This window comes from Aulostomus chinensis, chromosome 16 (genome assembly GCF_037954235.1).
Source record: "Aulostomus chinensis isolate RoL2024-O1b breed Wild chromosome 16, RoL_Achi_v1.0, whole genome shotgun sequence".
NCBI classification, from domain to species: domain Eukaryota; kingdom Metazoa; phylum Chordata; class Actinopteri; order Syngnathiformes; family Aulostomidae; genus Aulostomus; species Aulostomus chinensis.
In genome coordinates, this window is record NC_141335.1 from 8,088,135 (window position 1) to 8,111,268 (window position 23,134).

The following is a 23,134-nucleotide window of genomic DNA, read 5'->3' on the forward strand; positions in this document are numbered from 1 at the left end:
CAGTAGTATTGAATTTTATTCAAAAATTAAGCAGTATATATTGTAGTTAATTGATGGAATAAAATGTCTGAACCAATCACGTCACAAAACGTGTGTGATCACATAGGTTGCCTGTTAATTTCTCTGTCACATCAATACCTCAAATTATTCTGGAAAACAATACAATATTGTTATTATATTGTTACATTATTGAACCATAGGCTCCTGATATCGCTTTTGCATGGTAGCCTATCAGCTTTTATTATGAAATTTAAAACATGGCATGTATTTCATTTTGCCAGCTACGTTTTTTACTAATAGATAATAACTGGCCAACAATGCTATATATTTCTCATACTTATTTTGTTACTAGTTCATGGAATTGAGTCATTTATCACATTAGCAACCATTATTTCGTAAGGAATTGCAGAAAGCTAATAGGAGGAAGGAGACAGCACTGTTGTCAACTCATCCATTCATGCCTAAACGCTTTCTCTATTCTGGCTCACGAGCCTTTATTGTTTAAACTATTTTTGGTTGTTGTTGTTTTTATCTTTTCAGAGATTTATAGTTTGTAACACAATGCTGAAATTAATTTGAATTTTTTTTTAAAAAAGAGTATTCAAAAAAAAATTGCAGTTTTACTTGAGAAGATAAATATTTCATTGAGGAAAGTTCCAGGAGTGACATTTCACTTATTTTCTGCTGTTATTTTTCTGTGTAATATCTATTATCAAAATCAGTATATTTATGTATGTGACCACTAGGGGGCAGCATTTACTTTTTACTGCAGAGGCCTTTGTGCAGACTAATTTCTGTCATGGACAATTTAACGTTAATGCTACATTCCCTTCAGACCTTTTGGGGGACCTCCCTTCAGACCTTTCACATGGAAAGTGGCTGTTGCAGTGTCTTTCTACATAGCTGAAAAAGAAAAAATGTTTTGTGTACTGAAATGAAACAGTCAAGTAACCAGTTCCGCCCCCAAGTTCAATGTTATATATCAAGATGATGGAAGGTTTTTTTTGTGTTTTTTTTTTTTTTACGAACGAGTCATATGTGGACTGAGAGGTAAGTTTTTCAAGTGAAAGATCCAACTGTAGGTCCAGGATCCTGACACGAGGTCATCTGGCGTGGTAGTGAGACGCCGCACAAACCAGTTGATAGGAAATCTGCATAGTCACAGACAAACATAAAAAGCCTGTGTATGAATACAACATTCCAAATCAGAAAGACGTCAACTGTAAAAATGTAAATTTAACATGGAAAAGTGTTTTTAGCAGAGCCATACATCCCTGCAAGCGTCCATTAATCATGTCCTGGCTACACCATGAGGCCAACCCTATAATTCTGCTACGATTATATTTCTATAGAAACATTTGCATGCAATTTACCACACACAGCATCTTTTTTTTGTAGCCTTTCATGTCCTGTTTCATTTACATGCTCCACATTTGTTTTGGTTTCAATTTCCTGTATTACTTCCTTTAACCGCTCAGGAGGTGTAGTGTTTCCTCTGTAAACCTACAGCCTACGGAAAAGGGGGCTCGTAAAGATATTTTTAAAAATATGTACACATATAAAAGTATAAGATTATTCTCAAACCAACACTGCCTGTCCTCAGTTGACTTGGATCATTTCAGAAAAACAGATTTATTTTTATTTTTTGTTTTGTGGAAGGGGGGGGGGGGTCTGTAATTGGCCTTCATCCCTCAGTTTCACATGAATGAGACATAAAAGTGTTTTTTTTTTTTTGCTTGACCCACAAAAAAAATATTCAAACCACTGCATTTTTCACAAAACTGAACTTTTTCAGTAAACCAGGAGGAGGTGGATTCACACAAAAAAAAAGTCTGGGAGGAGTCTCTTTTTTTTTTTTTTTTTTTTGCAGGATGACACGTGAAACTTTCCTGAGGAGTTGGTTGGTATGTTTGCTGTGCGGTGCTGCGTTAACTCGGCAGACCAACTACAGAGAGCGGACCGTGTGCTCCTGCCTATTTTTAGAAGTCTGTCTAATGGGGGAAAACGGAGGGGCTTGAAGAGACTGTTGGAGAAACTCAACTACGCTGCTGAAATGAACTCCCACAACACCCCGGAGTAAAAAAAAAAAAAAAAAAAAGGAAAAAAAAAAGTTAACAGACGCCCCGAGCTCAACTTCTCCAGCTCCCAACTCAACTTTGAATAAAACGCAGTGGCCACTGGAGAAGTTGCTGTGCAGCGCAATGGCTGCCCAGTGCGACACTTTAAGCGGATACTTGCAGCAGTCGGACCAGGGCTCGAACAGCGAGCGCAGTACCGACTCTCCACTCCCTGGGTCAGAGGAAGACCTGAGCGGACCCCATCAGCTGCCTGACCCGGAGTGGACTGAGGAGAGGTTCCGTGTGGACCGTAAGAAGTTGGAAGTCATGTTATTAGGTAAAGAAAAACGTTCTGAAGTTGGTGATACATTGAACTACTTTCACTCAATAATGCGCTTTTTAATTTCCACGTTTCGTGGGTAATTGTTGCCTCCCGCTCTTGTTCCGAGAAGCCGAAGCCTTCTGATGGGCCTTTGTTAAACTCACACGTGTAAAGTTGCGTTTTCAGCTCAAAACAAACTGATTTCACTGACTTAAAATCGTAAGAAAAGACATTTGCGTGTTAAAGACACACACGCGTGTCATGTGCGTGATCTCCAATCAGTGCAATTAAACTCAGAAAATTAGCGCCCAATCAGCGTCGTCATTAGAAAATATCACGTTTACCACAGGAGTTGGTAGTAGAGTTTATACAGGCGTGCTGACTGGAGTTTAGAGACGGAAGATCAGAAACGAGAGACAATTCTGATGGATACGTCATGTTGACTATTTAGCGTGTAATTAGATGTTCCATCCACCAGGTGTCGCTGTAGAAACTCACGGTGGGTATTTGTTTGTAAACTGAAACTATCCTGAACATTTATTCTGCTTAGTTAATAGCAAAATAGCGTGAGTACGGACTGTTACTTTAATAAATTGGCTTCACACAAGAAAAATAAACTGTTAAATGATAACCTGGAGCTGTTACAGGATTTCGGCTGCAACAAAGTCTTAATTAATTACAATTTAATGAGTGTTATTGATTAATTCTACTGTCTCGCTGACAGAACTCTGCAAGTGCTCTAATGACGTGCAAGCAACAGTGAACAGTGAAGCAATGACAGGCTCATAAAGAGCCAGGGCCGACTCTGTTGAGACCCTGCAAACCCCCAGATTGAGGTCATTTATCAGGTATTTCAAGATATAAATGTGAGGGATAGTGTAGCATTAGCTAAGTGAGTTGGAATCTGAATCAACACCCCAGAAAGACGACAAACGGGAAGGAGCCTAACAGAACCTCAGGAGGGACGTAATCTTTTCTATTAACAAATAAAACCAATGTGATTTTTTTTTTTTTAAGTGTTGATGATTGGGATAGTGTTGCTGTTGTGGCTGTTAGTTGTGTCTTAACAGCTTGTGTTTATCATTTGTTTTTTTTGTTTGTTTTTTTTTAATTTTTGCTACACACTCAAACACATGGACGCACACATGCTGTCCTCCGTTTTGCTGCCTCGCTGCTCAGTACATTCCTCAAAGCTCCATGTCATCCCGAACTCTTCCAGGAAAACAACTTAACCAAGAGACCGGCCCTGTATCCAAGTGTCCCGCACATACCACGTGCCACGTCACACACACACACACACACACTCGCAGGGTCTGGATTTGTGTTGTGAATGTGTTTTTATTATTGTAGTTTAGTCTTCTATCTTTGCTAACATCTTGTTTCCTAGTTGCTGTAAGTTCATGTTGACATTGTGCAGCAGAGATGTATTCGTGTTTGGTCGCCTGCTCTTTTTTTCTGTTCATTTGTAGGTTCAGTTTCAAAGGCTACATTATCTCAACGATGAAACTGCTTTAACCTTTGACCTCTGTCCCTTAGGAATAATCCAGGATGTCTGGTCACATTGTACGTAGCTTTCCCAGCATCTTTTTCACATCATGCGCTACTGATGACACAAAAGCCTCAGTCATGGTTTTCGTTTTGTTTCCACTCCTCGGATCAGAAATCGTTATTTTTTTTGTCTGGATGCCATGAAGGTACATTCGAATCCTGATAAATAGCTCTTTTAGTCTCATCCAGTTGTGTTAGAGCTGTGTAACATCTGGCTGTGTTTTGATTGGATTAGCTGAAGATTTTGACATGGTACATCATGAAGACCGGGGGTTTGGACTGTGATTAAATAACTTTCAGAAGTCCAGCATGTTTTTTTTTATTCGGTTTTATAGTGTGTGACTGTATCGCTGGCTTGTCTTTCCTGGAAATATAAGAGCGCTTGACCTTTGGCAGAGAGCTACTGTCAAATCACACTAACCCTCTCAGCTTGTTGCCACATTCAGGATTCATCTGCACTTGTTCCTAATGGAAGCTTATCGGTGACCACATAGGGCTGAAGGTCTTATATGAATTTGTCTGAGACCGCGGCGAAGTTTGTGTTTGCATATGGATTCGGCTGCTGCATGTGCATTTAAAAGTTTTGTGTGAAAGCTGAAGTATTTTTGGTTCAAATGGTGAGCAGAATAAGTATATAAATCATTTAGAGAGCATTTGGAGAATGCATGCCTCCACCAAGGTGAATCCAGCCAAACTTGATGTATAAAATGGCCCTTTTTTTGGGGTCTTATTTAAATAGAGCCTGTTAAAAATGTAATGCGTCCTTCCTTGGCTAGTACTACACCCCTGCAGCAAGTTTGTTGAAATTCAGCCTCATTGATTTTGTGTAATCCTGACAAACGGTTTCTGAAAACATGACCTCTTCAGTGAAGGTAATAAATTGCATAAATGGGAACAGATTAATACGGGGGGAAAGGAGATCATAACATTTAGAAATATAAATAAGATTATTTCATTATTTTTTTTCATCACTTGGTCTGTGAAATGTCATACAACAGTGAAAATGCGATCACGTTCGTGTAGCCGGCTCATGCTTGACTCATCAGTTGTCTCGGGTCAGTGCAGACGCGAGAGCTAATTTGTGTGATTGTGATTTGGTGGCACGATGAAGGTAAACAGAGGCCACGGTGCTTTTATACGCTGCAAATGAGTGTTTGTACTTCAGATTACAGTTTTTGGGTGATTTGTTCAAGTTGACTTTTAGAATGAATACAAATGTGACCTGCTACTTTTCAGTCAATTAGATTCAAGTTCCATTACAGGGTGAGTGCTTTTCTGCGGTCTCGTAGAAGAGCTGTGTCTCTCCAGCAACACAGCTGTCTTTAAACGCTATACCCAGGTTCTATCCTCCATCTGCTTAGCCATTTATCCATTGGAGGGATGATGAGCGAAGCACTATTGACATTAATTGTTCCTTTCATGTGAATCTGTTTCTTCAGGTTACCACCATCAATGCAGAATTATGCGAAAGCGATGAAGCTGAATTTAACAAGACTTGTCAGACAGGTGAATTACGGGCTCAGAGTAGAAACCATTAAATTATTAGGCTGATCCGTTCAAGGTAGCAAAAATTGACATTTTTTGACGTTGGGTTTGACTGAGGTCACCTTGACGGAGGTATTTTCTCTCTAAGTGTCTTCTATTTCTCTAGTTCTATGATGAATATGACAGACAGACCTGCACAATTTGTTGTAAATAGTAAGAAAAATCAGATTTGTCAGTAAATTCAATGAATGTATTAGAGGACTAGACCATAATGACAGTTTTATTAGTTATTAATCATCAATTGGAAAATGTTTTCCCAACCATCTCTGAACTTGGAGGACACATGGAAGGTGTCAGACTGACTGGTGAAGAGGCATGTAGTTTCTGGAGAGTAAAATTGACCATAAAAAAGATGTCTGTGATTAGCCAGCATGACTCCACATCGAAGCAAAATAACAGCATGTGCAGCTGCTTTATTTGGATCTGCCTTTTTTTTTTTTTTGGCTTAGTTTGCATCAGGAGAAAATGGAAATTATGAAGTACACAGCAATTACAGTTTTACTGTGTCCAAAACTGGCAGGCACACACACTGCATGGCTTAAATCATCAGCAAATAGAGTGAAAGTGACAAAATGTCACACGGACGGCCGTCTGGGTTCACTGTTGTCCTTTTGGCACCCTGAAATAGAACTTCCAAGTTAATGCCTTGGAGATCTTGACACAGGCATGGGAGCTTAAAAGATAGCTTTATGTGTACCAGAAACATCTTTTGTGCTCTTTCTTTTTTTTTTTTTTCTTTTTTTTTTTTTACATTTTGAAGTTAAGAGACAAGGGACAAGTGTGGGAAAGTAGTAACATTTGTTTTCCAACTCAAGTGTGTGAAATAAGGTCTTCCATGGGGGGGCCGGGGGAGGGTTACGAGCAGTCTATCCTTCCCCCTGACCGTGGGCTTCCCTTCTCGGATTAGTAATGATGAGAGTTCAGTGAGCATACCCTCCGTGTGTGTGTGTGTGTGTGTGTGTGTGTGTGTGTGTGTGTGTGTGTGTGTGTGTGTGTGTGTGTGTGTGTGTCACGCACGTCGTAACAACATGTTTGCTCAGTAACTGCTGCAACAACCTACAATTAAGCTAAGTGAATCATTTTCTCCACTGAACTAATTTGTTTTCCTACTCCTAAACCACACACTATTATTGGGTCGCTTTGTCTCAGTAGAGCAGAAAAACTGCTGCATGTGAGATGGAACAAACATGTAGTGACAGTGTTTGTAGTGTCATCCTTTACTACTCTGCTTACTGTAATATCCTCTGTGTAAAGGTGAATCATATTAAAATAGCGCTGGGGAATTCATCACACAAGTGTCAAAACCAACATGCAGAACCTCGCAATGGTTTTATCTCGCTTTGTAGGTAAATTCATATTTTCCAAAGTGTTTGATGTTATTTAAAAGATCCAAGATAGTATTGGCTACTTATGTACTAAGAAACTAAAAAAAAAAAACATTGAATGTAAACCATTTGGGCTTTCATTTTTGAAATATAAAAAAAAAAATAGCCGTCAATACAATAAGGCATGAGCCCCCATATTAGAAAATATTCCAGCTTTAACCGTTACTCATATTTATATACCCACCCCTCATATATTAAAGGATGTCTAAGCGGTATCTTTCATCTTTGGCCCTAATTTTCTATCTTTCAACTTTCAAGTTAGTAATTGGGACGAGAATTATTGGAACGGCTCCAATCCTGAGCAGTGAACGCTAACCGTCAAGCATGAAATGGCGTTTATCCGTGGCAAATTCCATCCACTAAAAGTCCTTGTTTTTCCCCACTGAGCGGCTCACATTGTTGTGATGCTCTGATATCGCGATGGAAAAAATCCCTGACGTGATTTGTATCTAAAGGAATCTTGCAGGAAGTGAGTCGTTGCAAGAAGGCGTCAACGTAAACACGAGTGACGGACAGACCATCTGAAGGACGGTTGAGAATGAGTGGGAGGAAAGAAAAGACGAGGTTGTTTTGTAGACATCAAAAAGAAATTTGAAAAATAAAAATGTGGTTTCTGAGTTGTGGCTCAAGGTACTGCCAGATTAACAGGGATATGCTAAAGAAAACTAATCTTGAAAACACTTCATGAGCTGCAATAGAAAGAGAGATGCTCCACTAAAATTGCCATTCCAAGAGCAGAGAGACCTGCTGCACACCCGAGTGGAAGTAATATTGCTGAAGTTTTTGTTGACCCGGAATCAGTGCACCCAAAGGATGGCAGGTTATCAGCAAAAACAGTCAGTAAGACAGTACTGTGTACAAAGTATTAAACCATAGGAGGCCAAATATAAACAAAGGTGTATCTCTGTAGGGATCGTGTCCATAATCTTATAATAACCATCTTAGCCTGTCAGTGGGGAGCTGGCAAACTAGTCTGGAGCCATTTCACGCTCCCTGCCTTAATACTGGACCAATTCCAATCAATTTTGTTACTAATATTTAAGCCCACAAAGGTTTGAAAATGGGGCCAAAGTTTAAAAAAAATACCCCCAAAAAACTTGTGTGTAGTTGAACTGAATCACATCTTGAAATGTTTTCTCACATGCGCGGCTTCATGTATAGGCCACGTTTTCTGTTCAACATATTGTTTTGGAGTCCAGTGGAAACTATTTCCATGAGAAAGGGGTGGGGGGGGGGGGGTATGATGATAATGATAATGAGGGTTTTCACTATTTTCTTCCTCCTTTATTGTTTAGAGAATTATTTTTCTGTCTCTAATACACACATAATGAAGCGAGTATGTGTGAGGCCTCATCCTCCTCTTCCTCCCTGGTTGCTGAGTAAGACTCTTAGACAGGAAGTGAGTGTCTTGTGGGGAATGTGCTTCAGGCTTTCTCTTCTCTCTCCTTCCCCTCCCTCTGTTGCTCCCTTTCGAGTATTCAAACACTGGTCTGTTGTCCCAGCTTCCATCATATCCACTGTGGAGTTGTTGGACTTTCCCTGCTCTTTATCCTTACATTATAGCCTAATCCTCACTCTAACCCTCCAACTTAACTAAACACAGACAAAAATGTTACTGAAAACACTGACGGATGATCGAAAGCATTTTGGGGGGCGGGTTAGTATCCTCACTTGCTCAGTGTTGAGAACTAAAAAGGGGGGATAGCAACGTCAAGCCTAGCTGTAGGTCAGGGTTGAACCCTCCTTCAGTCTTACAAAAGTACACTTTGTTATTGGCTTAACCATTTTAAGATAGAATGATCCAATAATCCAAATAATCAAAATTGAGAAACATCCCTATAAAGCTTCATAATAATCTACCCTGTTGGTAATATTCTGGCAAAAAATGCTCTTGTTTTAATAGGAAAGCCCCAAACAATCCAATCAAGTGAAATAATCAATTCAAAACATATTGTCTAATCCGTAGATATACAAGTTGGTATTGTGTCAGGCTTTTTCAGCTCTTATTCTGTTAGCATGTAAACTAAAATGTCATTTGACCTCTCGATTGATGCCTGATTTGAATTTGAATCTCGTGTAAAGACCAAACCAACAGGAACACATTGTCCCAATAACTAAAGTTATTTCCAGAGACAAATGAAATCCAGAAAATGGATCACGTCATTGTAAATAAAAGCAGAATCTGTCTTTGACTGTAATAATAATCGACGAAAAATGTGCGCAATCACAACATCAGGGAGTGTTGTGGAGACGTGGTTACAGGAAGTCGAGGGTTGTCGCAAAAATCGGTGGTTGGGGAACAAATCGGTGCCAAAAAAGCCTCTTCAAATGTGATGATGCTCGTTTTCCAATGGTTCTGAAGCTAGCGAACACCATGCGGTGTGGCGGTGATGTGCAGGTGCAGCAGCAGGTCATCTTGTGGATTTCTGGAAATACAGACTGGAGACTTCAGGGTTTCATTAGCGCGGCGTGAGAGTGTGAGGCTCTGAACATTTCTGAAACTGAGCTGCAACAGAGGTGTTAGATTTAATATTTTGAATAATGGAAATGAAGCGGCATTGGTACCGACAGCCACATTTCTGGAATCGTGACTTCCCTATGTGTGACCCCCGTTCGACAGCTCCAGACGGTCCAGGAATAAATCCGAGAGTAAAGGGGCGCCATGTTCGCCATGTTTATTAGCAACAGATGACTGATGTTTCTGCAGCCCAGACATTAAACTACGGAACTGAATAAGACAAATTTTGTGTAGCGATATTGCGAATCAGCCTACAGGACACCGTAGGTTCTCCTGTATGGTCAGGAAGGGAGGGGTTGAAGCGCTGTAATCTGCAGTTTCATTGTTAGAGGTCACCACAATCAAAATGTTTTTTTTAAAACATTTTGAATCTGAGGCTGCTGCAGATGAAACCTTACATGTAAGACAGTCAGTCATGGGCCATACACTCAGTCACCTTTTGTGTTACCTCATTAAATATTACAGAATACAGAATAGATTTAGAAGGTAAGTTGTTTTGGTGCCATCTGTCTGATTGCAGGATTACGTTAAAAGCGTAAGATTATTACTTTCAATCAGATTTTGACTGTTTAGGGCGGCAGGGTTAAAAATCAAATTCCAATACCGAATGGTGATTATAGTGACTGATATTGATTTTGTAACAGGATTTGAGACGTTACAGGGGATGTTATTGTACTATGTGTCTGTAGAAAATGATGTGGTAGTCAGAACATCCCTGCAGCACCAGAATATTTGATTTAAAATGCTTTTTTTTTTTTTTTTTTACACACAATCATGGCCTCAAACAAAACACAGCCCTTTTTGATGAAATTTAGATTCATTGTGCATCTCTGTTTGTCTTCATTTCCATAAATCAAGTAAATTTGCAGTCTCAACTACATGAGCTTCCATCAGGATGAGGAAACTTTTGGGCGAGAACTGAGTATGTGCATGCACTTGTTCATCACGTTATCCTGTGAAAACACGTCTGCCAGAATGTCACGGTTTCTTGAAACAGCCTGATATAAACATTTGTACCTTCAACAAATCAGGTAGTTGAAAAAGCGCATCAATTTGAGAAACATGGATTTCACTGGACGGTAATATGGCGTGCTGCCTTTGGGGAAAGTAACATGTAAAAACCTTGTTTCCGTGCCGGTAGGTTTTATAGGAAATTTATCTGCTGCACGATGTTAGAAAAAGTCGGTTACTGTGTTTGATTAAAACTGGACTCATAAAATGCATGTAAACACGTCAGTCTGACTGGAATCATACTAAAGTACCATCAAGATCGTGTGGTCATGTTGGATTGATTTACGGAGCAGATCCCGATGCAGTATTTAACCTGGAAGTTGAAAAGCGCGCGGTCGTCGTGGCAGGTGGCGGGGATGAAGGTGATGCATTTCAAGGTTTAAGGAGCTTTTCTTCAATAGTCCTTGAATAAAAGTTCATTGTGTTTACTAAATTGTTTATGTAATGCAAAAGGTGAACTGGGGAAAACATGATACTGTAGCTGCTACGTAGAGCTGCAATAATGAATAGATGGGTCATCAAAAGAAAAATTAACTGCCAACTCATCTTTTCTTTCAGTCTTTCTTCCCCCCCCAATTAAGAATTCTGTCCATTTGTTGGCTGTAGACTTAACATCAAGATTTACTGCTTTTTTATGTAAAGAAGTAAATATAGAAAGAAATGCAGGAAAAAAGTGATTTGAACACGTCAGTTTACCAGTTTATCTGGTACATTGAGATGAGATTTTTCAACATTTCTTAAGGATGAAAAAAAAACAGCAGTTCGGTCAATAATAGAAATAACGATTAGTCGAAGCACTAATTGCATCTGGTAGCCAGTGTACCAGCACCTTCTGTTCCAGAGGTGGATGCACCTCTGTCAATAAATCAGTTCTTCCTGTGTTGTTGTTTACTGGGACAATAGTAGTCCAATAAAACGGCATATAAGTGCCTATGGCTGGACTGCAGCTGTGCATGTGAACACCCAGACTACTGAAACTTGACTGGGGTCTGCTCAGTAGCCTCATGCCACCTTCTCTCTCACTCTGCCCTCCCCTCCCCCTCCTGCCTTCTCTCACTCTTTCAGATTTTACCGAAACATGCTGATACAATTAAACAATTCTATTTAGCTTTGCTTACACATTGAATTCCTTCATCCTGGGCATGATGAAGCTTTCAGGAGCTGTAATATAATTGAGCTTCAGTCGGTGGAAAAACCTGTAATTCATTACTCAAAAAAATAAAACCAGGAGTCCTATTTCAGCAGTCCGAGTGGAGCTGGAGTGCTCTGACCCATTTCTATGTTTGCTGGAACTGTAAATGGGCTGAAATGAATACTTGTTATTCTACGTCCCTCAAAGCTCTTTTTCTTCAACCCTTTTCAAAGTGCAGATTTACATTCTGTCTGGTTTGTGGTTGCTATTTTAGAAATGTTTCTTTTGGGTGTGTGGGGGGGGGGGGGCACCCCTTTCTTATCCAGCACGCTTGCAACAGGCACATAAATACAGGCACATGCACCCATGCATGTACACCACCCAGTCCCTAACCAACTGCACCACCTCCCACCCCCCTCCAAAAATTTTTTGGTGTTTATCTTTGGAGAACCTCTGGTTTTGGTTTATTGTTCTCTCTCCTCATTCAGCATCTAGTATAACGTTTGTTTTCTCCACTAACCCTGATCAGAGAGGAGAAAGCATTTTTATTAGAGTACCTTTTTTTTGGGGGGGGGGGGGGGGGGGGATCTCGTTCTGGCCGTACCGGATTATTCCCCCCTTGAGCAAAAGAGAACGTGTGGAAAAGTAAAAGAAGAAAAGGAAATCTCATTTAGTCAAAGTTTATCCAAAGTAAATTAAAAAAAAAAAAAATTAAAAAAAAAAAGACCATAACTGAATTATGTGAGTTTCCTTTGAGCTGCTCAGTCATGCAACCAGAGATAATATGAGAGGTGGAGCGGCCATTGAGGAAAAAAAAAATTCCATCTCTAAAATCCTGCAGATTCCTCTTGTCATCAAAGATGTACAGTGCAACGGTTGAAACACTGATAAATGTGAAATGTCAGCAGTTTCCCAACACTACAATGTAATGTTTACAGTGCAACTCTCAATCTCTTAAGTGAGACTCCCTCTGCTCTGTGGGGGATCTAACACAGTAGATACCAGGCACCAGGAATGTCAGCATTGTGTAATCACTTGGCAACATTTACACAAGAAAGATGAAGGAGGAGATGATAACCCAAACATGTGACCAACAACAGATTCATGCTTCATGTCTTATTTCCTGGACTTGATGTTCCTGCCGCAGAGAATTACATCATAATGGTCTGTATAGACTTACTGCCTGTATAATATCACCACAACTCTTTAACCATTTCTAGTCTCATCCGTGTGACCTCAAGGTCAGCGAGTCTCTGGCAGGCGTTCGTCTTCATTTGCCGGAAAGTAACATCTGGTACTCGGTGTGTTATTTTGATAGCGCAGTTGCTCGGCAACCCCGTCGGATTTGAGAGGGAGGGGGAAAAAAAAGCCATATTGAGTACAAAGGGTGACTTCTCCTTGAAGCAGAAATATGATGACCAGTGTTGAGTTTTGGCTGTAACATCTTCCTCCGTGTGAGAAAAATTCCTTCAAAGTGAGAGGAAAAAAAATTCATACCGTGATTATTTTGGCAGATTTTCTGATATGAATAATTTTTTCAAATAAAAATTTATGAGTTTAGATACAGATGCATCACCATAAAATCTTTCCTGAACAAAGTGTAGTTGTGGACCAAACAGTAGTTCATATATCTGGTTCCGCCATTGCTACAGCTCAGGTGCCACTGTGGGCTAGTCAATCGTTACTACTGTATCTGCTGCTGTAAATATGGTGGATAAATTGCGTCGAGCGTCACACAACCCCTGTACGATAACATTAGGAAAAACTAGAAGAGCTCCAGCATTAAATTATTCATCCACGTTCAAGTTAGAAGAGGGTGAACCACAATATGGCCGCTCTGCCAATAGATCATGTGCAGTAAGTCTCCTCCCGGCGGTGCAGGAATGTCGCCACATACACAAACGTCATCTAGTGTGAAATGCAGAAAGATTTATTGTTGCTGCAATGATCTTAATGACATGGAACATTCAAATACGATGCACTTAAGATCTGAACTGTGATTTTTTTTTTACTGGGGATTTCTTGCCCAACTCTACTTCTGTTTAGGCAAGCAAAGGCTGCTTTTGGAGAAAAGTGTACTTGAAGATTTAAAGTTATAGGTTTTATTATGACTGTTGTAATGACTGCTGGGCGCTCAGTGAAAAATCTGATTACAGTATTTGTTTACATTTTTCCTTGTGCAGTTACTCTGCTTTTTTAACGGGATTTAAATCAGCGCGTGTTCGGATACGTTCAAAATAGTAACTCCAAAGTGAATGTTGGAGCTCAGTTGGAAGGTTTTAACAAGTGATCTCACATGATGACTCAACAGCGTATCAATTTCATCCCAATTTGTAGTAGGAGGTATATTTGTCTGCCCCAAAATAAAAACATCCTAAAGTCTTTTATAAACAAAGATTATGAAGTCAGCGTTGAGAGTTCAGTACTCGTCACAGGCAGTGTTGATATGAAAGATCACACAAAGCAGACGGTTCCCCCCGTAGTCATAGACTCCCCTAATCCTGACACGGTGATAAAATACCGCTGTTGTCTTGGAGAAGATGCCGAAGTCTTTCTCAGGCACTGGAGTCTTTTGTTTGGGTGCCAACTTTTTAAAAGTTGTGCCAAAGTAGGTCACATGGATACTGAAGACTTTAAAAAAAAAATAAAACAAGTGTTGGCTTTTGTCTGTTTTTATTTAGATTTCAACCCGATTACTGCCAAATAGATGTCAGCTGCAAGGAGAAACATCCTGGAGGGTTGAGGTGAAGCGTTTAAGGCTGGATTGATGAGAGCAGCTGCCGTCTTTGAATGTCCACCTCACTGCGTGCATTGTTTCCATTAATTTAGAAATTTATTTGCCTTTCAAGCCGTCTTTGTGGGTTTAGATGATAAGAATAATACTGTAAGACAATATAAATGTGGCTATAAGGCTGCAGACTCAAACTACTTGATTTATTTGTCACTTGCTTAGCCGAAGACTCAAACAGTGACACTTGTTTTGAAATGCAAGTTTTGGCTTTGACGTCTACTGAGATATGAGATCTCTACCAGATCATTTAAGCAGTGATTCTTGCAGGATTATTTCAAGCGGCAGGGAGAAGGAGTTTTGCTGTTGGGTGGTGTGTAGGTGGGTGTGAATATCATTGATCAATGACTACATTCAAAATATTCAAATTGCACTTGACTGCAATCTTTAACATCCACAATGATATCACTTCAATGCCCCGGGAACAAAGTACATTGAAAATGATTTGAAAAATGAATTTTGAACTTGATGTCAGTTTGTCCTGGTGTGGGGAGATGCTGAGATGGTTTGCTGTCATGTGGAAACACTGTTGAAGGTGGTTGCTCGTCATTTTGATATCATTTTGGTCTTTAGAAGTTTGTTCTTCACTCAGTTTTACAAATTATTCATGTAGTTATTCACACAACAAACCCTTAATTTACACATTGTCAGTATTTTCTTGAAATACAATTTCCATTGTACAATCGCTCTTTTTCTTTCAGATTTTGCATTTTTTTGTAGTTAGATTTATACATACTTGTATTATTTCTTCCTCCATTACTGAGCGACTGAAGGTGAGGGCATGTTTACGTTCTTACCGTAATGACTAGTAATAGACATGCACTGCATAACATAGCTTTTTTCCACTGTGCTGTCAAAGTGGAAACTGACTTTACTGCAGTCCTTTTTCCACTTTTCATATCTGCTGGTTTTTTTTTTTGTTTGGTTGCCGTGACACCGTGAGTGATTGACATCCTGTCACTTGCTCATCTCAAAAGTGGAATGAGTCAGTGTGAGTGACAGTGAGGTCTGCAGGGGCATTTTTGCTCCTGCGGAGCCGGCGGTAAGAATTAAACGGGGTGTTGCCTCCCACCAGAACTGAAGCTTCCCATGTGATGGGAGTTGCTATGAATGAGTAGCACCTCTAAAATGATTTCTTTCTTGGTAGTTAGAAACAGTTCTACAGCAGCAACAGCAATGATTTTGTTGCTGTTGGAAATGCAGCGCTGTGGTTCTCTCATGATCCACATCTGTACTGTGTGGTAAAACTCTTTTTGGTCACGTGTTAATGAGCATGCTCTCCCAGTGTGTTGTTGCATTGCGTGTTCGTTCATGTTTTGCTCCTTAAGGCCGTTAATACTTTCATGTTGAGTCAGCTGAGCGCTGCTGTGTGCACGTGTTGCAAAAACTGTTTTGAAAACAACACCATCGCCTGCTTTTTTACTCACATGGGAAATGTAGTTCTTTGGTTCAAATTGTAGTTTTTCTAGCCAACGGCGCTCATAAACCTGCCATTAATATTGATATATCTCTCTTCAGTGAAGGAAAAGAAGCAGACGGTGGCCTGAGATGTCACACTTGATTGGAGCTGACGTTTGTTATGAAATGCTGTCCAAGGGTATAACTTCTCTCATTTTAATGCTTGCAAATACTTTTCCGTGAATGTCCCAAATATCATATTTAAATCCTACCGTCTTATTGCCAGGGCAGAGGATTTTCCCTTAGCAACTCTACAGTTGAGGGGTTTAACCACTGCCTTCAGGAACTCTTTGCTCTTTGTGATCTAAAAAGCTTTTGTCTTCATAAAAATCCTTTTGACACAAAGGATTTGACTTGATAATTCTGGCACTGATGCATTGACTATAAAAAAAACGAACTGGATGGACTTGACGGCTCTGTGAGGCCAACACAGTAAACTTAAATTCTTGACTCGACTGGTGAGGAAAAGAATTTAAATTGTGGAAATGTGTGCAAGAAATACTCTTCTTCTCACGTGTTAATTTAGTAAGTAACTATTATGGTCTCAGTTGCATTGATTGTGTGCTATGAGTGTGTGGCATTTCTTTACCCTACAGTACCTTTCTAATAGGAGTGTTTGCTCCTCATCTCTTTTGGGCAATTAGGGCTGGGCGATATATTGATGACATTCCATACCGTCTAAATGATGACGTATCAATAATAGAGGTACATTTTTTTTCCTGCATAAATCAGCTAAAAGGCAAATAATACCTCACATAGCACAAGGATGTTTTCTCAAAACACTTCATGAAATGCTGAAATGTCAGAAATATAGTTTGATTTGATAAGAACACGCTTCCATGCTAGGACTGATATGATGAACCGCTACCAACAAAAAAAAAGAAAAGGTGCTTCTAAATATCAATTACTTTCTATATTAGCAAGGGCTTGTCTCAAGCGTTAGTTTTGAGTCTCATTTAATAGATTGTGATATTTTTTGGGAAATGAGGTTCCATCCAGGGTTGGGCGAGACAGACAAAATCAAATATCACAATATTTTTGACCAAATACTTCAATATTGGTGTTGTGGCACTGATGTAGGGGTGGTTACTCGTGTGGTTCTTTTACAAACTATGAGCACGATTACATTTTTTCATAACTAATCATCACTAATATGGATGTGATGCATTTGTGGCTAAAGGGTACTATTAGAACGGCTAGAATACTTTGGTGAGCTCAGAAAATCGCATCACTTTACTGCACTGCAGCCTCTATAACATAAGGATATCCAACATGGATATCTTTTCTAGTATTTGTATATTTCCCAGCCCGAGAGTCGGCATACTCTACCTCGGTGTAAAGTAGACAAATAAAGCGGCATTGGTTGTTGCTTGTGATTGACAAGTCTCCAAATCAGGATAGCTCCACCGTCTTATCCAAATATAGTGACTTCCTGTTCCAGAAACGTTGTGAAAATGCCAAAATGCAAAACAGAAGCAGAGTCCGTCAACCAGTGCGTGTGATGTCATGCTGGCTACATGCTCTTATTTCAGTCTATGCACATAGAAAAAGAAATTGCGGTGTCTAAACTCCCCTGTGGTTTAAAATGAAAGGTTTCTGCCTCACGTCTGAATCACGAGACGTTTACTGCTGTTACTGGATTATCGTTGATTTTTCACCTCTTCCTTTGCCTAAAAAACCTGCACCGAAACTGTAGCTCATCCTAAAAACATCCACGTCAGATGTTTCTTTTGGTTTGAAGGGCAGCGTATCTCTATTGTTTGCTCCATTGTTGTGTATGGATTGAAGCCATAACTGTTGAAATCAACACTGTTTACATTCCTTCAGTGTCCAAACAGTGGAATCTCCCAGACTTGTCCTCTCCGCAATATAATGGATAACAGACTTGATGTCATCTGCCAGCGTTTTGGTCCTCCGCTGCAACTTCTCTCAGGTCTTTGCATGCAGTGACAGCCATTTGATACATGAAGAATAATATGGAGAGAATTGGAGGGTGTGGATGTGATTAGCTGTGACACTCTTATTTCCTTTGTCAAATTATTGGACAGATGGAAGATATCTACTCATAATTGTGTCACATTATTTTTTTTTTGGTTTGGTTTTTTTTTTTTTTTTTTTAAACACACCAGAGACAGAATTGTTTGAAGCATGTGATCTGTCTCAGGGGTCCCATGACCATTTTCAGCTATGATGCCTTTTTTTACAATCTGCTGTGCTGGAAGGGAGGAGCAGAACTTTTGTCCTTATATAACCTGAGCTGGAAACTCAGACTATTTGATCATTCAGAAATGTCCCTCCAGAAACTATGCAGTAAAATCTCTGTAAGTCAGTCAGTTAGTCCTACTAAATGCTTAAAAAATAGACCTTAAACCAGAGATGTGATCTTGTGATGGATGCGTCTGACCCTCCAGCCAGTTTGTCTCTGTGAAAGTCTATAATTTTAAATTGGCTTTTGTTTGTCAGGCATAAAAATAGGCATCTTACTTCTGAAAATAGTGAGTGATGAGCATTTTATGTATGTGTTGGTGTGATAAAAGAGGCCGTCTCTTTGTTTCTTCATCGATCATTGACAGTTTGCTCAAATCAAATCTACAAGAAAAAAAAGTGCCGTCTTTTCGCTTGTGCGTCCGTTTTCTTTCAAGTGTCAAATGTAGTTTTTGTCAGTGCCCAAAGAGTCTTTGACATATTGTGTTTTGATTTGGGGTTGTTTTGTTTTTTTGGTCCGTGTTGGATGTTTGTGAGAACAATTCCCAGTTTGACAGGAGAAGGCTGCTGAAAGGGGAGGAAAGTTAATCTGAGTTCTGTGTTGCTACGAGCAGGATTTGGAAGAGTGACGCGTAAAAATCAGCAACGATGGTTTATCATTATGGTGGTTATGAGGCTTAGTATCACCAAAAACAAAATCGGTGGAAGATTTTAACTTTAAACACAAGTAGTATATAACTTTTTAGGCTAATCAATTACTCACATACAAAAACAAAGGAACGGGGGACCATGCAGTATATATTTGGATATACTGTACATCTTTGACAGATCAACAGGATTGCAACAGCATTAGTACGACTGAAAGCTATTGAGGTACAAATTATCTCTCTGGTATTTGTAATGGAGGAATCACTTCACCTCATAATTAACAATAAAAACCAAAGAAGCTTAGGAAGAGAGACAACTGGCTACTTTTAGAGTGGGTTTCTCTTCGTTACATCCAACTCATTTCAGTGCAAACATTTCACGTCAACTTTGTACAAAATAACTCTTTGTTGAGAAAGCATTGTTAGCCGCACATCCACTATTATGTTAACAGATAATGGCTGGGTAGGCTGCCGGCGGGGCTACAACCAGGCTGCTTTGTGATCGAGGACCAGACTGAGCCACTGGGAGGCAGGAAAAGTTAGAATCCTTGCTGTAAGAGTCGCACGGTGCGGAAGAGTAAACCTGGAACGTTTTTAAGATTCTTGTGCTTTTGAGCTGTTGCTGCTAGAACGAATGGGGCCGCAACTTTTTATACATATAAACAATTAAGAATGCAGATCAACTAAATAGCTGAACTCCCGTCAGACAGTAGCTGGTCAGTTGAGAGACTGAAGTCCCACCGATGCGTTCTGCCTCTTTTACTCTCTAAAAGCTGTTTAACTACATGGATCCAAAGCCCCCCAAAACATAAGTCAGTGCCACTCGGACTACAAATGGAAACCAGACCGTGTCCTCTCCCACAGGCTCGCCTTCAGAGTCTGCATTCAGATATCTGTTTGTTGTGATTACCTGGAGCGCAGTGTTGGTTGTGTTTATTGAGAAAATACACCAGTAGATGAGTTATCACCTGCACTTAGAAGCTCTTGTTTTCATTCAAGTCTGTCGTCTGGATAAAACAATAACTGCAGGATTATTAATCGATACTTTGTGGAAAGATGCATTTTGACTGAACAATTTAACTTTTTTCTCTTTAAAATTACATTGTAAGATTTTTATTTTTTTTTCATGTAGGGGTCTGGAAGCATGTTGTTTCTGAGTGTGATGAAGTCTGCTTTTCTGCTGTAGAGTAGAGCAGCATTTCTTGGTTTCAGTCATTTGGGAGCGTGCCATCATGTTTTTATTTACCTTTTATACACAGCACACATTTAGAACAAGTAGTGCATAGGATGAGACTATAAGTCTCCATATCATAATGTTCTCCAGAGCTCGCTGTGATGTTCCTGTTCTCCCACGGTAGCTTTACACGCCACGCATCTGCCGACAGGATGTTCTGCTCTCAGGATATGTTGATGTTCACTCATGTTTTCACTCTTGTTTCTCTCAGCTCGCAGCTCTCACATGCCAAAAACGCCATTGCACTGTTTGTGTTAGTCACTGGCGATTGCAGCGTGAACATCCAAACATATTCATCTACTTCAACTTTTTTTTTATCTCTTCAATCTTATTTCAATCCATTTTTTTTTATCACTTCATATTAATTTAAAGATACCGGGAGTTTTATTGTATGTGTCTTTTTTAACTATAGTTTTGTTTTCTGTGACTTTAAACAATTTCACAGGCTGACTGTTTTTAAAAACGCTCGCGCTTGATGTCTACCTCTCCTACCAGAGGCTGACGTTGATGCCAAAGGAAATGCTTTAAGGAGAATGTGTGAAAATAAGCATCTCATGCATCTCTTTGCGCGTGCCTGCGTTTGATTGTGGAAGACTGTATGAAATTAGTTACAAATTAATGTTGATTTCGAAATTCAAATTTCATTGTTGAATTGTGAGAAATCATATTCCAGCCTGCAGTTACGCAATGTGTGCATGAGACGGTGAGTAGCAAAGTCTGACATTTTAAACATTTTTTTTTTAAATTTCCAAAGTATCTCATTATTTGGAAACATATAAGCAGCATTTCCATGGAATTTTGGAACTTTTTTTTAACTTATTTCAGGAAGTCTGAACAAGCAAAGGCCACTTATACCATTTGGCTGATTGCTTTTCATATTCCAAGAAAAAAAAACTCAAAGACAAGACGTGTGAGAATCAAGTTAGCATCTCTGCGGAGGAGGTATGATGTGTTCAGTGCTGTATGTTTGTTAGCAGGATTAAAAACAAACTTTGCCGTTGAATTCACCAAATGTGTTTGGGGTTGGAATGTTGTCAAAGGAAGAACCATTAAGGGCTGGTTATGTTTAACATGGTGAAAATTTGCAATAAATTTGCTGCGGCAGCTTTTGCAGTACACGCTCCAGTCAGGTTTTGTATTTGGCGTTCTGAATTCATTATTTGCAGCATTTCAGCTATTGTGTAAATATCAAAATGCCATTTTGCCCTGAAATGGCCACATATGCATATACGTCATTAAACCTAATGAAGAGAACAAAAACACCCGAGGGTACCAGTACACTTAGTAACATTTCCTCTCAGTAAATATTTTCACTCGATGAAGAGGAACTTTACGAATCAGTGACAGTGAAAAGCTGTCATGAGCTATGTTGTCTGAGACGTATCCAAAGTTCAACTGAGAGAAATGTATACCAGTCACACTCTGAGCGGACCTGCCATTTACCGTCCGTGCAGCTTTCTTGATAATTTACCACTGACCGACCCACCGTGATTTCACTGTTGTTTAGATGATGAAAACACTGGGCAAGACTGCGGCTGTGCTGCTTACGACTGCACTCCTTTTGTTTTTATAATTCTTAGGGGAAAAGCTCAGGAACTAAGACTTTTATGATCTCTGCTCTCTCAGGCCAAGTTGAGGCAAAATAGTTTACTTACAGCTGTTCCTGGTGCTTGTGCTCAGCTGCAACTAACTACTGTGCATAAAAAGGTTATGTTTACTGTCATCTAGTTAAACCTACTGTATCCATGCGTGGATACTGACATGTTTTGTCTAAGCTGTGTGTGTAAATAGCGAATATTTTCATTTTTGATTCACGGGCTCATTACAGTGACTTCTGTTGTATTATAATGAGAATTTCCAGAATGGAAGGATGCTCATTTTATTTTGTCTACCCCTGCCAGAAACCTTGACCGAAATGAAATTTCAAAGAAAAAAAAACTCCAAAACGTTTGACAACATTTTATTGAGTTTGTAGTCATGCAGTGATCTGTTTGGAATCTGATCGCAGTTCATTACTGAGAGGCTGAGACTTTTTTATCGAGTTATTTCTTCAGACTGATTGTGAACTGGGATTTCATAATGTGCACTCCATTTTTTTGACGTAATTGTGATTTTTTTTTTTTTCCACCTCTTGTTCTCATTTGATGCAGCTGTATTGTTTTGTACTGGAATTTAATGTTGATATGAAAAATAACTTGGTAGATAATATTTGACAAGTTGTTACAAAAAGTTAGGAAAGCTGAAAAAGTAAAGTTTAAATTAAGCCTGTTGCTTAACACCGAGAAGAAACAATATCAGTGTCTTCCACACAGTGAGACTGACAGTTTATTAATTAAACACTGGTACTGGATCGGTACCCCCTGTCAGCTGATGCCAAAGTCTAGGTATCGCTATTGTGACTGAAAAATTAATTCATTCCTACAAATTAGACAAACTGCTGAGTCACTTATGATAATCGCCTCTGCTGTTTATGGCACATTCAGGATGAAGGAGGTGTAGAAACATGATATACGTGGGTGGATTGGCCAAAATAATGTTTCCATTATCACACCATCTCAAACAGCTATGTGCGTGCCAGTTTTTATTGTCTTTTCTCGTCACAACATTTGGCTGCAGACATCAGAGCAACGGTGCATCGTTTTGAGCGTTAGCCATTTGGATTCTTTTCGACAAAAAAAAACTGCCGACTGTCGAGCAGCAGCTCACGTGGCCTCTGACCCCATTCCAGGAACGTTATTTACCCATCTGTGTCTCGTTCCATCTGTCAGTGAGTTACTACAGTGGAGATCTTAAATGGATGTGTCACAGCTTAATGGATTGTGCGCGTCTCAAGTCTCTTTTGAGGGGGAGGTGTGATGTATTGAATTGGACATTGGCTTGGTTGAATTGAAGCTGCGGTGCAAATGAAAGAGAATAAGAATATATTTGTACAATCACTTAACAAAAACTGACTCTTAAACGCTGTGGTTGTTGTACTTTAGCCATCTGTGCACTGGGCAGTATGTGGTAATTTTAGAAGTTAATCTTTGGTCTGGTCGTAAATGGTAATGTATTTAGTAGTGACGGGGGGGCGCTGCAGCCTATCCCAGCTGACATTGGGTGAGAGGTGGGGTTCACCCTGGACGGGTCACCGGTCCGTCGCAGGGCCGTCAGGAGCAGTTAGGGGTTCAGTATCTTGCTCAAGGATACTTGGACATGGTCACCGGGGGAAGTGAGGATCAAACCAGCGACCCTTGGGTTGCTAGACGGCCACTCTACCTCTGAGCCATGCAGCCCCGAATAGG

General features: G+C 39.8%; 1 protein-coding gene across 2 annotated transcripts in view; it reads left to right on the plus strand.

The window, feature by feature from the left end:
* The first annotated feature begins 1,669 nt into the window (after positions 1-1,669).
* bicc1a (BicC family RNA binding protein 1a) overlaps positions 1,670-23,134 on the plus strand; it is a 70,748-nt gene continuing 49,283 nt past the window's right edge. For both annotated transcript variants that reach the window (XR_015109385.1, XM_086180173.1), the window contains exon 1: positions 1,670-2,394. Coding sequence is in view for 1 of the 2 variants with exons in the window: in XM_086180173.1 (XP_086036299.1) it covers positions 2,202-2,394 (193 nt within the window). In the remaining variant the exon portion in view is untranslated. The remainder of the gene's footprint in view (positions 2,395-23,134) is intronic.